Source organism: Gopherus flavomarginatus, chromosome 1, assembly GCF_025201925.1.
Source record: "Gopherus flavomarginatus isolate rGopFla2 chromosome 1, rGopFla2.mat.asm, whole genome shotgun sequence".
Lineage (NCBI taxonomy): Eukaryota > Metazoa > Chordata > Testudines > Testudinidae > Gopherus > Gopherus flavomarginatus.
In genome coordinates this window covers 109,571,124-109,588,104 of record NC_066617.1, presented here as the reverse complement: position 1 = coordinate 109,588,104, position 16,981 = coordinate 109,571,124, and the positions used below count along the sequence as shown (strand labels likewise).

Below are 16,981 nucleotides of genomic sequence, written 5' to 3'. Positions count from 1 at the left end.
GGGATGAAGCTGATCCCTCACAGGTGGTGAGGCGGAAGGGATCATACCATAAGTCATTGGTGAAATAGCTGAAAATGGAGGACAGGGGAGCGCAGGGAATGGTTCCCACAGGAGACAATGAAAAGCAACAGATTAAAGGGTTGCTGTGAAGCTAAAATCATCTCTGAATAACTCCTTGCCAGGGAACACCCTGAATCATGAATTACAAGAACAAATAGACAATGGTTCTACTTTTTCACACCACTTACGCTATTTCTTTATCCTCTGAACTTCACTTAGCTTGGACCACGAAAGGTGGATAAGGTTCACTTTCTCTTCAGAGTTCATTTTGCTTCCTGTCTCTCATGCACTAATGTAAAATCATTGTGTGTGGCTTTACAACACTGAGTGGGAGTCTTTCCACTGGAAAAAAAACCCTGATCTGATGCTTTCAAACACAATCATGAACATGTTTTCAGTTCATATTTAATTTTAAATCAAACTTTCTTTTTTTTTTTGGTCCTTAAATAGTTGTCTCTTTTAAAATAGCCTCCAGCCTCTGCTTAAGTATTCTATAAAATGCTTTTCCAACACTGGAGGCCTCCCTTCTTCACCCACAGCTCTGACTGCATACCTTGACTTTAGTTCCAAACCACTGTTGCCAATACCCCTTAATCCTGAACCAGATCCCGCTACGCTCCTGAAATTTAGCCCCTTCCTCCTCCTTGGCACCTCAGTCCAGACCCAAGCCCCGCCTGCTGCCAATGCAGCTCAGGCCCAACCAGCAGCATATTATCGCCTAGGCTGACAAGGCCTAGGCCTAGGCCTAGGGTGGCAAATTTGCAGGGGCAGCAAATTTATAATAGCAGCATTTTTGTAATCGCGGCATCAGTGACACCACAATTCTACCAGTCATAGCACGTATTGAAACCACCAATGACAATGCAACGCCATTTAGTAAACATACTTGTGAGAATCCTAAACGTTAATAATATGGCTGGAAGGAAGAAATGAAGTGGTTCTCAGTTTTGGATCCATGTGCGGTCCCGTGCTATAAGTGAAATCACGCTGTTCAGACAGGTGTTCAAGCGAGAGTCGGCTGTACTTGTAATTTTATTTATAATAAAACTTGTAAATGTTCAGTTATTTTAATGATATTTAGATTCATTTTAGTTCAAACAAATTTGTAAAAAAACTAAAACAAGTTCATATGGGGCCGAGGGTGGCAATTATTTCAGGGCCTAGGGGCAGCAAAATCATTAATCCACTACTAATCCCAACCTGAAGCTCCCTACTACTGCTGGTTCTCTTCAAAGTTCAACTAGAAAGGCCTTCTACATTTCCTGTGGCGTCCCCACCTCAACCCTCCCCCTCCAGCTCTGTGGGTTTCCCCTCTTTTCTCAGTCTATGAGGCCACGTGGTCTAGCTCAGGGATTCTCAACCTGTGGGTTGCAACCAAAACTGGGTCACCAGAATGCGACAAAGGGTCTCATGAGAAGCCGGAGGGAAGCGAGGAGTGTTGCAGAGCCAGCCTCATGCTTGTCCTGCAGCAGTAGTCCCATAGAGCAGGCTGGGCTTGGCACTCCGCTCCGGGCATTGCGATCTGGCGTTTGTTGTTGCAGCTCTGCTCAGCTTTGGCCCAGTAGCCCCTTGGTCATGCATCAGGTTGCAATTCCGCTCACAAAAATTTGGCCCAGTTGGGGCCAAATCTGAGCAGTGCTGCTACCTCAGAGCCCAGCCCACCCTGGGGGACAGAAGCTACAGGGAGTCACTGCTCTGATACAGTGCACTTAGTACTTATTGCTTTAATGTGTAATTAATAAGACAGATTTTATTGGTACTCAAGCAATTGACTGGATCATGACAGGACACTGTTTACAAATGGGTTCTGAGCCAAAAAAGGTTTGAGAACTACTGACCTGGTTCACTGGAACTAGGACCCAGAAACTCCTAGGTTCTAATCCCAGTTTTGCCTCTGGCTGCAGTGTGACTGCGGGCAAGAAACTTTACCTCTCCTTACCTCGGTTTCACCATTTCACCTCTCTACCTTACAAGAGACTAATTAGCTGATGTTAGTGCTTTGGGTCTTCTGTGTATTGTTCAATTTATGGTATCAACAATTGCTAGTTAATTTGTCTGAGGAACGTCTTAATCCTGCTACTGTCACTTTAGCCTGGGCAAAGGACTTGAGTGGGTTGTGACAGGGAAGCTCCCCAGCACAGCTCTGCAAAACAGTGGATGAAGTTGTGTCTAGTAAATACCAACAGCTTGGGAAGTGTTGAACAAAAAAAAAAAAGCCTCAATGGGTTAAAAAGAAACTGTGCTAGCTTGGTTATAGTTGTGTTTAGCTTGTGTTGTAATAAATCAATAACAGCTGAACTGTGAGGCCAGCAGCACAGAGGAACTCCAGAGATCGGGGCTGAGGAGGAGTTTGGGCTGAGGAGGAGCTAGGTACAGTATTGAGTGAATTAGTACGTATATGCGGTAGAGTAATTATGAATTAGGTGTTTGCACTGAAGCTGAGTCAGCGACTAAAGGTGAGTGGCTAAGAGGTTAGAGTCAAAAGGAATTATCTATAGGCACGGGGAAAACAGCCAGGCTCTGAGTTAGAACCTAGAGGGTCTTGGAGAAACCTCAGCTCAGGAAGGTAGATCCAGAGTAGATGCTTAACTCTTGATGGTGGGGGCACGTGATCACCCCACGCGTCACCTCTGGGTTGAGGAGCAGCAGCAAAGCCAGCTAGACCACCTGGGCAGCGGCAAGAGAACATCTCAGAGACTATCTCATGGCAGTCAGGCTCTGCAGGCATGGACCAGGTCCTGGTGGTGTCACCAGCTGGAGCCTGGCTCCTTTAGGGGAGAGGCAAGAGCGTGTCAGGAGCGCAGCTTGGAACTGTGCCACCTGTCCTGCCTGGGGAGCCTCTGGCCGTGCAGAGAAATCTTGGCTCGGGCAGCGGAGCAGGGAGGGCTGCCAGGCAGGCAGCCGGTGCCCCAGCTCCCAAAGCACAGAGAGTCAGGGGCTGCAGTGAGCTGGGCAGCTCCCACCAACTTCCGATCCTCTGGCTCCTGGCATGAGCTGATGGTTTTAAAATTGTGGGACTGAAAACCTCTGCGCTAAATGGAAGGCAGAAATCGGGGTGGGGGGGACACACACATGCATTGCCTCTTTTTGTAGATCAACAGCAGTTGAGTTAGATTAAGGGTACACTTACTGTAAATATGAGGGGACCCAGAAAAATACCATTCCAGTACCAGCAACTCTGGGCTCTGAGTGGATAAATGAAAGAATGAAGCAACACAGAGCTAAAACAGAGTGAGAGTAGACGGATGATTTTCATTAGAGGTGACCCATCTTCCAATAACAGGATAGTGCAGTAGAGGTGGGGAATGATTTCTCTCATAAAAAGAAAAAGTTTCTTCTGGAAAAAATGGGCCCTGGGGAATGCACTAAGTAGCCGGGTAAGATAGTTGACAGTGGCAGGGAGTTCTGTCTTTAAGTGTATAGGAGGCAGGGTGTGTGGCCACTTTAGAGCCCCACTGGAGTAATGTTGGGTCTCACAAGACAGACATTGCTGGAAATCTTTTATTTACTTTAGGAATTAAGTTGCTGGTAAAAAGTGTCAGCGAGATCTAAAGGCTGGAGTCCTTTATCTAAACAACAGGTACAGCGTGATCGTTGACAGTGCAAGCTTCCCTGTGCTGCCCTGCCACTGTGCCTCAACTTGGAGAAAACTGCTTCTGGAGGTGGGGGGAAGGTAGTTCAGCCTCCATGCCCATTCAGCCCTTGGCCTCTGGGGGTGCTAATGGTAATGCATGTATTTGTGAGGTGGGCGCATGACCCCTGGGAATTGGACTGAAACCACCAAGGCACTTCCCGTAAGCCATCAGGCATTAACACCTGTTATCACTGCCACCCTGGGTCAGATCTGAACCAAAGAACTAGCTGCGGAAAGAGTTTCTCTATCAGGATTTAGCCCTGATAGGCCTTAGCATTGCTCAGCGCTAGGTCAAAGTTTTAAGCAAACAATCTTCTAATTGTACATAGGAGTGCTGTGATTGAGGTCTCGTTTTGCACTGACGTGTTTAAGGGACCGAGAATTTCAGGAAGGGTTTGCTCTGCTTTGAAGGAGGATCAGACCCCTCTGTGGGATCTTGCTGCTGGGAATGTTTAGATTGTTTGTTTTTTTATTTTGTCCTTTGCAGCTGAGAAAACAATTTAAAAACTGGACAAATAGTCTCAGTGCCTGCATGTGGCCTGTTCCTGAGAATGGAAGGAGGACAAGTCACAGGGGAAAGTGTAGCACGTTCATGGTAGCATCCCATAATAAATATTGTCAAACCGGAATGCTAATCTCTTGAAGTTTTTATCTATATTAGCTGGCTTGCCTTCCAGTTGGCTGTGTATCTGGGACTGGGTACCAGGAATCCTGGGTTCTACTCCCCACTCATCCCATTGTGACAAGTCACTTAACCTTTTCAGTCTCAGTTTTCCCCACTGTAAAAACAGAGAAAATATTTAGCTACTTCACAGGGAAGCTGTACGGCTTAATATTTGTAAAATGCATTGAGATTCTTTAGCAGCAGGTGGTATAGAAGGGGGAAGTATTCTGTTTTAATCTGACACGCTCTTCTTTTGTGTTGCCTTTTTGCTAATATAATGAAAGAATTTAGGGGCTGGCACATTTGTGAAAAGAATCAATATTAAGCAAATATTGCAGAATATTAATGGGATATGAATTATTAGATTACCAAAGTAAGTTCTCTCTGCCATGAATTTAAAACTCACCATTACACTCAGCCAACTGAGGATCAGAAACAATACCATGTGATCTATATAGCCAGTGAAAGCTAATCAATACAGCTAGAATTAAAATAGTGAATACTTGCAATGACCTATTTGACAGATTGGCTTTAATCAAAAATGTTATATTTGGTGAAGAATAGAAATTCTGGTAAGAGGCAACTATATGAAAATGTGGTTTTAAGGACAACCTTAGTTTACTTCAATCTCTCACCAAGGGAGGTGGGTGAGTGGAGCCTGCTCCATCCTGGGTTCTTCATTAAAAGATCATAGACTAAGATGTCTTCTTGCAGAAGATGTGATGTGCCAGGCTGTGGTATGATGGACCAGGAAATGCTTAAGGACCAAGGTCAAGGGGATAAATGTGACCCAGCCCAAGGATAATTTCCCATAATTACTTGGCAAGTAATTTTAATTAAAGAAATTTGAGAAAATTCCAATCTGAGCATGGACAATTCATAAACAGAAAGAGGTGAAAATTCCTTAAATAAAGCATTCATTAAGAATTATTCAGTTTGCTCTCATATTGAACCTTGGGATCACATTGGCTTTATTTCCAGCATCTGGCACTGCAAATTCACGTCTGATTTTACCAGCTACTATTCCTCCAGGTTTTTTTAAATCTAGGACAGTAAGCTAGTGAGTCTGATGTAGATAAAGAAAGCCAAAAGTAAGTCTATTCAGACTTCTCTTCTTTAGCCTGGTTTCTTGTGTTAATTACAGTTTCATAAACAAATGACTCTCAGTTTTCCTAAATAGATTGTCCAGTCAGGTGCGCAGACCACAATGCCACCAGTCCAATTTATCCACATTATTTTAATACATGAATGAACAAGCTTATATTCACAGTTGGCTTTTAGTTGGACCCAGCATCTTCTAATGGGCATTGAAACAGAGCGCTGATTTGTGGCAGAAAAAAGGAAGAAGTAGGTCTGGTTAGCACAGCTCAGTGACTACATCTTTTATTGTATGAAAAGGAAGGGGATGTAGTTAAAAATTTCTTGGTGGTGTCATTTTAACTGAGGTCTGTACAAAGAAAATATAGGTGAAAATAGTTAGGAATAGTCCTCAGAAACGATAAATTAGGTTTGTGGACATAATTGGATACATATTTATACAGTTTGTGGTAGAGAGGAAAGACAGTCTGGAGGTTAAGACACTGGACTGGGACTTAGGAGATCTAGGTTATGTTTCAGCTGTGCCACACGTTTCCTGTGTAGTATTAGGCTAGTTGGTCTTTGACTCAGGTCCCTAGCAATAAAATGGAGATAAGAATATTCCCTGGATCTGTCTTGCATGGTTAGATTGTAAGCCCTTCAGGACAGGAATGGTCTCTTATTGTGTGTGTGTGTAGGGTGGCGGGGGCTGGAGACTCTAGCACAATGGGGTCCCCATCTCAGCTTGGGCCTCTATTGGCACTATGGTAATACAACGTTTTTCCCCTTACTCTCAGTTGCTTTTTCTCCATCTCCACCCCATGCCAGGCTTCGGGTCCTGCTAGGTAAGATGAGTAGTGCTTTATTCTGTTTTGAAATGTTGGTAAAAATTGCTTGAAACACTGGGTTGAAGTGCAACCTGAGGGGCTGTAATTTTAAGCAATGCTGTTGGTAGATGCAAAGGTACTGTATGAGAAGCATTTGAGCCAGTAGTCAACTAAAAAGGTGAACAAAAAGCAGCTTTGTACATTTTTTTTAATACTAAAGTGCATATTAAGCATTGCCACAAGGATTAACATAGCTGTATTTTAATGCGTCAGGCACAGAAATTCAACTAGAAAGCAGAGCTGGAACAATTTGTTCTGCTCATTGCTAGGTGTCTGTTTGAAGTGGTATGCAATAGCTCTCTGTTTCTCCTCTAGGGTGACCAGATGTCTTTTTGGGTCTTTTTCTTATATAGGCTCCTATTACCCCTCCCCCATCCTGATTTTTCACACTTGCTGTCTGATCACCCTATTCTTCTACTCTCACTCCCTCCCCACAATAGCTTGTAGAACAAATCTCAGTTGATTTTACATTCCTGAAATCTGTGGTGTTTGTCCATTATGTTTCCAGATATTCCTGGCTGGCATTGGTGTCTCAGACCATGTGGCTAAACATGTAGAGTTCAAGAGTTACTTCAAAACCTTAACTTGGTCTATATATTTGGTTTTACATCCTGTTTCTTTTATTTTTACTATGAAAGTTCACAGCCAACTAAAAGAAGCTACTGGCTACTGTACATCAAACTGCACTGAGACTCCAGCAAGGGATGACCGTCTGGGACAGACTGTAAACGTCTCTGCTTTGTTCAAAATCAACCAACCAGATAAGTGCACTTTTTAAGTTTTAGCAATAATATTTGTGCTCAAAAGAACTCCTTAGTTTAGATTGATTCTATAGATCTTTAAGCAATCCTACATTTGAATATCGGACCCACTTGCTTTGTAGTTCTACTTTCAGAGATATGACACGTACCAGACTGTAGCTGTTTCACACATATTAGTTAGATACCGAGTAAGACCATCCACTTGTAACATCAGTCGTATGTTGCAATTCACAGCTCAGGAGCCTTGGTGGTTGCTACTGTCCACCCCTCAACCCATAGACTCATCAGTTCCAGCAACCTGTCTGAGCCTTAGAAGACTTATGAAGTTACTCCCTGCCCTGATGAGTGATAGCAGATAATCTGGCACATCAGAGACCCAAAGAGCTTATTTTGACTTTTTAAAGCAGTGGTGGGCAACCTGCAGCCCACGGACTGCACATGATCCATCAGGGTAATCTGCTGGCAGGCTGCCAGACAGTTTGTTTACATTTGCATGGTCACCCACAGCTCCCAGTGGCTGCGGTTCACTGTTCCCGGCCAATGGGAGCCGTGGGAAGCAGTGCGGACTGCAGAGACTTGCTGGCTGCTGCTTTCTACAGCTCCCATTGGCCAGGAACGGTGAACCATGGCCACAGGGAGCTGCGGGTGGCTGTGCAAATATAACAAACTGTCTTGCAGACCGCCAGCAGATTACCCTGATGGGCCACAGGTGGCCCACCACTGTTTAAAAAGACTCAGCAGCCAATTTTGGCTCAAGACCAGATGCCCTGGACATGTTTATACAAAATGTCTATTAAACTAAACCCTTTGCTCTGCTGTTGCCAAAGAAAAAACAGTTTTAAGGCCAAAAATTTCAAAAGTGACTAGTGATTTGGCTTGGCCTAAACTTATAGGTGCCCAACTTGAAGCATCTTAAAGAGACCTGATTTTCAGAGTGTGGGTGCTCAGCCATTTATGAAAATTGGGTCCCTTGAGGGCAACTCAGGTTGGATACTGAACTATAGTGGCACCCCAAATCACTCATCACTTTTGAAAATCTTGACCTAAAGGACTGTTTATATACAGCCTACAGTGTGTTATGCTCTACTGCAGCAGGAGGTGCAAAAGTTAATTAGCAAACCTGATACCCAGAGGTGTTCTGACATAAGAGATTGCATGGTTACATAGCATGTTTTATGCACCTGGGGTTTCTTTGTCGAGTGATATCCAATGGGTGAGGAGAGTAGATCCAGCAGATTTTGATGGTTTATTGGTAAAATGGCTTTAACAGTCATTCCCCAAAGAAGCCCCACAAATCCCTGATTTTCTGTTCCCCTATCACAGGTAAGCTCTGTTGACTGTGGGACTGGGAAGGACCCATAAGGAAACTTTAACTTGTGAATGCCCACCCTTGCCCTGAAATTGTAGAGGCCATGGGAAAAGCCAAGAAAGAAGAGGAGGCTGTTTTTCTAAGGAAAAAGATCACTTTGCTGAGGGCTTTTTCACTCCTCGTTGGCAGCATGGTGGGCAGTGGCATCTTTATCTCTCCAAAAGGGGTGTTGAAACACTCCGGCAACGTGGGTGTCTCCTTAATCGTTTGGTTTGCCTGTGGGATTCTCTCTCTATTTGGTGGGTGGTGAGTTTTTTTACCCTTCTTGTTAAATTCTTGGTAGATGGGGAAACTAGCAAATGATATATATCTACAACAAAGGCCTAACTTTACTTCTCCAAGAAAAATAAGCTGGGAACACAATGGACCATAACTCCTATCTCCTAATGCCATAGAATTGAAGCCGTAATAAGCTCCCATGTCCAGAGGGTTCCAAGGATCCATTGTGTAACTGGTTTATCTGAGGGACTTGGGGGAAAACCCAAGACTTAAGATCTATAAATGTGGTGCCACATGTGGGCACAGACATGGGAGTAGTTCTCTTATCTGTGGAATTTCTAGATGCATGGGGGCTGGGGGAGGTTAGGCCTCTAGCTAGGGGCACTAGATGGAGAACCACAGAATTCTGGGGACCTAGGAGACATGTGTTTATTTCAGAATGTGACTTTAAAATTTTTTTTCTTCCTTAACAGTTAATTTTCCTGCTTTGTGTGTGCAAAAAACTGCTTCGTTATAGTTCTGTGGTTGAGAGTTTTAAAAAGCCACAAGAGTCAGGAAATTCAATCATAGATCCCACAACAATTGTCACTCTTCCTTCTAGTGTTTCTCGTATGTAATATTTTGTATTACTGGAGATGTTGTCACACTTATACTTACTATATATGTATAATGTGGCTTAGTTGAGGTTACTGTGCAAACATCAGCTTTAAAATGTTATTCTTTTGCATATGTAAAATCTCAAACCATAACATCACAAATGTAGGTTTCTTTTTAACTGAGCAGGATAATAAATGATAAAGTGTTTATTGGTCAGCTAGCCAAGCCATATGTACTTTGAAGGATTATTCTCTCCACTAAACACATAGTGTATCTTGTGTATTCTTGAAAACCTGTCTTGGTGGCACCCAAATGGCTTCCCTTGTCAAGTTATTAAATTTTCTAACTGACTTCACTCTTCAACTATTTTCCCCAAATGTCCAGCTTGAAGACTTCCTTTTATTAATGTCACATTATTAATCTTTGATATAGTGCCTTAAATAATGCTTACTCCCTTTTTATGTTTTCCCTTGAAATGCAAGATTGATACATGGTTATGGCCCCAATTCAGCAAAACTCTTAAGCATATGCTTGAAATCAATGGGACCACATGTGCTTCAAATTAAACATGTGTTTGAGTGCTTTGGTGAATCAGGGCCTATATTCCTTCCATTGCATGTAGGTACGTTCTGAGGGGTTTACAGCTGGGACAGAAATGGCCAGTTTTAAAATCTATCTTTACATAGATACAGGAGGGGAAATAGAGAGTATTTGAACCACTTGATTAGAAATTCTCAATATTCTTCTGTACCAAGTTTTTCTTCTTCTTATGTAGCTGCTTCATGGATCTGATCAGAGAGATGTTTCCACGTCCTTGGTTCACCTATATTTGAGGGAGAAGGTGTGTGTGTTTGAGACTTAGAGCTAGGTAAATGGGGGAAATGAAGAGTTTTAAAGTAAATCTCTAAGGCAAAGACAAACTTCCTTCTATGGACTTTTCCACATAAGGTCAGCGGAGAAGTTTTGCCATTAAACTGACAAGCAGGTCTTATCAGATGAAAATAGATCTCCCCTGGAAACAGCATTATTGCAAATAAATGGATTTGCACCAAGAACGTAACAAGAACATAAGAACGGCTGTACTGGGTCAGACCAAAGGTCCATCCAGCCCAGTATCCTGTCTATGGACAGTGACCAATGCCAGGTGCCCCAGGGGGAGTGAACCTAAGAGGTAATGATCAAGTGATCTCTCTCCTTCCATCCATCACCACCCTCTGACAAATAGAGGCTAGGGAGACCATTTCTTACCCATCTTGGCTAATAGCCATTAATGGACTTAACCTCCAAGAATTTATCCAGTTCTCTTTTAAACCCTGTTATACTCCTAGCCTTCACAACCTCTTCAGGCAAGGAGTTCCACAATTTGACTGTGCACTGTGTGAAGAAGAACTTCCTTTTATTTGTTTTAAACCTGGTGCCTGTTAATTTCATTTGGTGGCCCCTAGTTCTTATATTATGGGAACAAGTAAATAACTTTTCCTTATTCACTTTCTTCACATCACTTATGATTTTATAAACCTCTATCATATATTCCTTAGTTTCCTCTGTTTCAAGTTGAAAAGTTCTAGCCTTTTTAATCTCTCCTCATATGGAACCTGCTCCAAACCCCTAATGATTTCAGTTACCCTTCTCTGAACTTTTTCTAATGCCTGTCAGTATATCTTTTTTGAGGTGAGGAGACCATAACTGTACGCAGTTGTAATAACCTCAGTCCCAGATTTGGACCTTAGCGTCCAAAATATGGGGGTTAGCATGAAAACCTCCAAGCTTAGTTACCAGCTTGGACCTGGTACCTGCTGCCACCACCCAAAAAATTAGAGTGTTTTGGGGCACTCTGGTCCCTCTGAAAAACCTTCCCTGGGGACCCCAAGACCCAAATCCCTTGAGTCTTACAACAAAGGGAAATAATCCTTTTTCCCTTCCCCCCTCCAGGTGCTCCTGGAGAGATACACAGACACAAGCTCTGTGAATCCAAACAGAGTGAATCTCCCTCTCTGTTCCCAATCCTGGAAACAAAAAGTACTTTCCTATTCCCCCAGAGGGAATGCAAAATCAGGCTAGCGATCCAACCCACAAATCTCCCCTTGATTTCTTCCTCCCACCAATTCCCTGGTGAGTACAGACTCAATTTCCCATTACTTTACATTTATCTACATTAAATTTCATTTGCCATTTTGTTGCCCAATCACTTCGTTTTGTGAGATCTTTTTGAAGTTCGCTTTGGTCTTAACTATCTTGAGCAGTTTAGTATCATCTGAAACTTTGCCACCTCACTTTTTACCCCTTTCTCCAGAACATTTATGAATAAGTTGAATAGGATTGGTCCTGGGACTGACCCTTGGGGAACACCACTAGTTACCCCTCTCCATTCTGAAAATTTACCATTTATTCCTACTCTTTGTTCCCTGTCTTTTAACAAGTTCTCAATATATGAAAGGATCTTCCCTCTTATCCCATGACAACATAATTTACTTAAGAGCCTTTGGTGAGGGACCTTGTCAAAGGCTTTCTGGAAATCTAAGTACACTATGTCCACCGGATCCTCTTGTCCACATGTTTGTTGACCCCTTCAAAGAACTCTAATAGATTAGTAAGACACAATTTCCCTTTACAGAAACCGTGTTGACTTTTGCCCAACAATTTATATTCTTTTATGTGTCTGATAATTTTATTCTTTACTATTGTTTCAACTAATTTGCCCGGTACTGACATTAGACTTACCAGTCTGTAATTGCTGGGATCACCTCTAGAGCCCTTTTTAAATATTGGTGTTACATTAACTATCTTCCAGTCATTGAGTGCAGAAGCTGATTTAAAGGACAGGTTACAAACCATAGTTAATAGTTCTGCAATTTCACATTTGAGTTCTTCCAGAACTCTTGGGTGAATGCAATCTGGTTCCAGTGACTTGTTACTGTTATCAGTTAATTCTAAAACCTCTCTAGTGACACCTCAATCTTTGACAATTACTCAGATTTGTCACCTACAAAAGCTGGCTCAGGTTTGGGAATCTCCCTAACATCCTCAGCCGTGAAGACTGAAGCAAAGAATTCATTTAGTTCTCTGCAATGACTTTATCGTCTTTAAGTGCTCCTTTTGTATCTCGATCGTCCAGGCCCCACCCCCCCCAGTTGTTTAGCAGGCTTCCTACTTCTGATGTACTTAAAAAAACATTTTGTTGTTATCTTTGGAGTTTTTTGCTAGCTGTTCTCCAAACTCCTTTTTGGCTTTTCTTCTTACATTTTTACACTTAATTTGTTTATGCTCCTTTCTATTTACCTCACTAGGATTTGACTTCCACTTTTTAAAAGATGCCTTTTTATCTCTCGCTGCTTCTTTTACATGGTTGTTAAGCCATGGTGGCCCTTTTTTAGTTCTTTTACTGTGTTTTTTAATTTGGGGTACACAATTAAGTTGGGCGTATATTATCTTTGAAAAGGGTCCATGCAGCTTGCAGAGATTTCACTCTAGTCATCATACCTTTTAATTTCTGTTTAACTAACTCCTTCATTTTTGCATAGTTCCCCTTTCTGAAATTAAATGCCACAGTGTTGGGCTGTTGAGGTGTTCTTCCCACCACAGGAATGTTAAAAGTTGTTATATTGTGGTCACTATTTCAAAGCAGTCCTGTTATATTTACCTCTTGTGCCAGATCCTGCGCTCCACTCAGAACTAAATTGAGAATTGCCTCTTCCCTTGTGAGTTCCCATACCAGCTGCTCCAAGAAGCAGTTATTTAATGAAATTTTGTCTCTGCATTTCGTCCTGAGGTGACATGTTCCCAGTCAATATGGGAATAATTGAAATTCCCCACTATTATTGGGTTCTTAATTTTGATAGCCTCTCTAATCTCCCTTAACATTTCATCGTCACTATCACTGTCCTGGTCAGATGGTTGATAACAGATCCCTAATGTTATAGTCTTATTAGAGCATGAAATTACTATCCATAGAGATTCTATGGAACATTTGGATTCACGTAAGATTTTTACTTCATTTGGTTCTACATTTTCTTTCACATATCGTGCCACTCCCCCCCCCCCACGACCTGTTCTGCCCTTCCGATATATTTTGTACCCCGGAATGATTGTGTCTCATTGATTGTTCTCAGTCCACCAGGTTTCTGTGATGTCTAATATATCAATATCCTCATTTAATACTAGGCACTCTAGTTCACCCATCTTATTATTTAGACTTCTAGCATTTGTGTATAAGCACTTTAAAAACTTGTCACTGTTTATTTGTCTGCCCTTTTCTGATGTGTCAGATTCTTTTTTATGTGAATGTTTCTTGTCTGATCTGGCCACTACTTTATCCTCTTCCATCCTCTCCTCCTGACAAAAACCTAGAGAATCTCTATCAATAGACTCTCCTCTAAGAGAAGTCTCTGTCCGATCCACCTGCTCCTCTGCAGCAATCAGCTTTCCCCCATCTCTTAGTTTAAAAACTGCTCTGCAACCTTTTTAATGTTAAGTGCCAGCAGTATGGACCCAATTTGGTTTAGGTGGAGCCCATTCTTCCTGTATAGGCTCCCCCATCCCAAAAGTTTCCTCAGTTCCTAATAAAGCTAAACCCCTCCTTTCTGCACCAACATCTCATCCAGGCATTGAGACTCTGAAGCTCTGCCTGCCTCCTTGGCCCTGCATATGGAACTCGAAGACTTTCTGAGAATGCCACCATAGAGGTCCTGGATCTCAGCCTCTTCCCTAACAGCCTAAATTTGGCCCCCAGGACGTCTCTCCTACCCTTCATTTTCTAAAAGCTTTCTCCTAAAAGCCTTTATTTCCTCTATTATGGATAGTTCTCTGAGAACCTCCACCCAATGTGCACCAGCAGTCAAAAGGTTAACAGCGTGTTAGGAACTATTAGGAAAAGAATAGAAAATAAGACGGAAAATATCATAATGCCACTATATAAATCCATAGCGCAGATCTGGTCAGCCCATCTCAATAAACGATATAGTAGATCTGAAAAGGTTCAGTGATGGGCAATAAAGATGATCAAGGGTTTGGGATAACTTCTGTATGAGGAGAGGCTAAAAAGATTAGAGCTGTTCAGCTTAGAAAAGAGGCAATGAAGGGGAGATATGATAGAGGTTTATAAAATCATAACTGATGGGAGAAAGTGAATACAGAAGTGTTATTTACCCTTTCATACAATACTAAACCTAAGGGTCACCCAGTTAAGTTAATGGGCAGCAGGTTTAATACAAACAAAGCTCTACCATTTTTGCTGCCCCAAGCAAAAAAAATTAAAAAAATAAAAAGGAAAATAAAAAAACCTGCTCAGACTGGGCTGCCCCAAGAATGGACGGAATGCTGCCCCTTAGCATGTGCTGCCCTGGGCACGTGCTTACTCCGCTGGTGTCTGGATCCGTCTCTGACAACTAACCTGTGGAACTCATTGCCATGGGATGTTGTGAATGCTAAATGTATAACTGGGTTCAAAAAAGAACTAGATAAGTTCATGGAGGATGGGTCCATCAATAGCTATTAGCCAAAGATAAGGGATGCAACCCCATGCTTGGGCAACCCTAAACCTCTGACTATCAGAAGCTGGAACTGGAAGACAGAAGTGGATCATTCCAAAATTGTCTGTTTTGTACTCTCCCTTTGAAGCTCTGGTCAGAGACAGGATACTGGGTAAGATGGACCATGGTCTCACCCAGTATGGCAGCTCTTAGATTCTGTGTTCTTAGCTCATTTTAAACAGATTCCTTTAATTCTCAATAAATTCTATGTGCAGTGGTAATTGCATGGGACAATTTACTAAATGCATTTTTACTTCATCTGTTCCAGGTGCCTTGTGCTATGCAGAACTTGGAACAAGAATCACAAAGTCTGGAGGACATTATATCTATGTACTGGAGACACTGGGGCCTTTGCCAAGTTTCTTGTATCTGTGGGCCGAGTACTTTGCTATCAGGTAAGATTTTTTTCTGCTACCTGAAATGAGGTGTTAGTGAGACCTGGGAAAGCCATGCAAATGGATAACCAGTTCGTATTATTTAAAAAAATGCATAAAGTGAGAAACCATACACATTACCTCGAAAGTCTTCTAAAATAAAAAGAAGGCAGAAGAGGTAAATAGCCACATATGCACATTAGACCAGCATGTCCAAAAAACCCTCTTCTCCAGGATATTTGGTACCCTCATTATAGCACTGTGATAACAATGTTATAATTGAAGTTAGAGGCTAGTTTTATTTTAAGCCTTCTATTTTCAGTCACTTTGAGCTTTCTCTTGTTTCTCTTGTGCTGAAAATTCTCTGGATTGGTCCAGTCCTAGGAATAAATAATAATTCTGGAAAGTGTAAAACAAATCACTTTCACCCATATTTTATTTATGACTAGGAAAAAATCTCACATGGACGGTAAGGTAAACATGACACATGAGAGAGCAAAAACTGAACTTTAATACTGTCCCCTGTGATGTTGTGCTCCATATGATGTTATGAAAATATGCTAATGAGTGTGAATATAATGTAACTGGAATATGCTTCATGCAAAAGGTCTCTTGTACGGTATTATTACAAAGCTTATAACCTACTGAGTGTGTTCATCCTATTTGTATGAATGTATCATTCTTGCATCTGAAACTAGGAATATAAAATATAACTCTTAGGTCCTACTGTAGTTATGCAAAGTGTGGGTTTAGAATCTTGATGGCTCCCATCAGCTAGGACAATTGACTGTAGATGGCTCTGTTTAGTTGTATGCCTTCCTGTGAGTCATCCTGGGAAGAATGGAGGCTGGGGTCCCATAGGACATGTAGCCATGTCACCTGGTACTGGAATTCATCTTAAACCTGGGTCTTTCCCATTTAGGAGGGGTGGGGACCCAAAGAGACAAAAGATTCCTGCTTTGTGCCAAAGCTATATAAGGGGGTGGAAAGGGGGCTGCAGTCATGAGAAATCCCCTCGCTACCACCAGAGCTGGAACAAGGACTGTACCAGGGGAAAGGATTGTGCGCAGACTAGAAAGAAGTCTAGTCTGTGAAAGAAGCTTATTCAAACATCTCTGAGGGTAAGATTTCATCTGTAATCAGTTTCTTAATGTATTAGGCTTTGACTTGTGTGTTTTTGTTTTATTTTGCTTGGTATTGACTTTTTTCTGTCTGTTATTACTTGGAACCACTTAAATCCTACTCTTTGTATTTAATAAAATCACTTTTTGCTTATTAATTAACCCAGAGCAAGTATTAATACCTGGGGGAGCAATCAGCTGTGCATATCTCTCTGTCGGTGTTATAGAGGGCAGGGGTGGAGTCAGGGTGGGGCCAGAGGCCGACGGGGGTTGAGCTAGGGTGACCAGACAGCAAGTATGAAAAATCAGAATGGGGGTGGGGAGTAATAGGAGCCTATATAAGAAAAAGACCCTAAAATCAGGACTGTCTCTATAAAGTTGGGACATCTGGTCACCCTAGGTCGATTACCCACCAGCGCCAGTAGAAGTGGGCGCCTATGAGTGGAAGGGGGGTGTCTAGCACCTCCAGGTAGAGAGGAAGTCAGCGCCTATGGTTCACTCATATTTAGCTTGTGATACAGAAGGGGTCAGCAACCTTTCAGAAGTGGTGTGCCAAGTCTTCATTTATTCACTCTAATTTAAGGTTTCACATGGCAGTAATACATTTTTACATTTTTAGACTGTCTCTCTCTACAATATATAGCTAAACTATTGTTGTATGTAAAGTAAATAAGGTTTTTAAAATGTTTA

At 42.1% G+C, this 16,981-nt stretch overlaps 1 protein-coding gene across 5 annotated transcripts in view; it reads left to right on the top strand.

The window, feature by feature from the left end:
• The first annotated feature begins 2,355 nt into the window (after window positions 1-2,355).
• Window positions 2,356-16,981, top strand: part of LOC127047511 (cystine/glutamate transporter-like) — a 35,306-nt gene continuing 20,680 nt past the window's right edge. For 3 of the 5 annotated variants that reach the window (XR_007773395.1, XM_050945910.1, XM_050945882.1), the window contains exons 1-3: window positions 2,356-2,430; window positions 6,961-8,691; window positions 15,065-15,191. Coding sequence is in view for 4 of the 5 variants with exons in the window: in XM_050945910.1 (XP_050801867.1) it covers window positions 8,496-8,691; window positions 15,065-15,191 (323 nt within the window). In the remaining variant the exon portion in view is untranslated. Of the gene's footprint in view, window positions 2,431-2,478; window positions 2,517-6,221; window positions 6,281-6,960; window positions 8,692-15,064; window positions 15,192-16,981 lie in introns of those variants that run through there. The other 2 variants (XM_050945891.1, XM_050945901.1) reach the window with 2 other exon arrangements.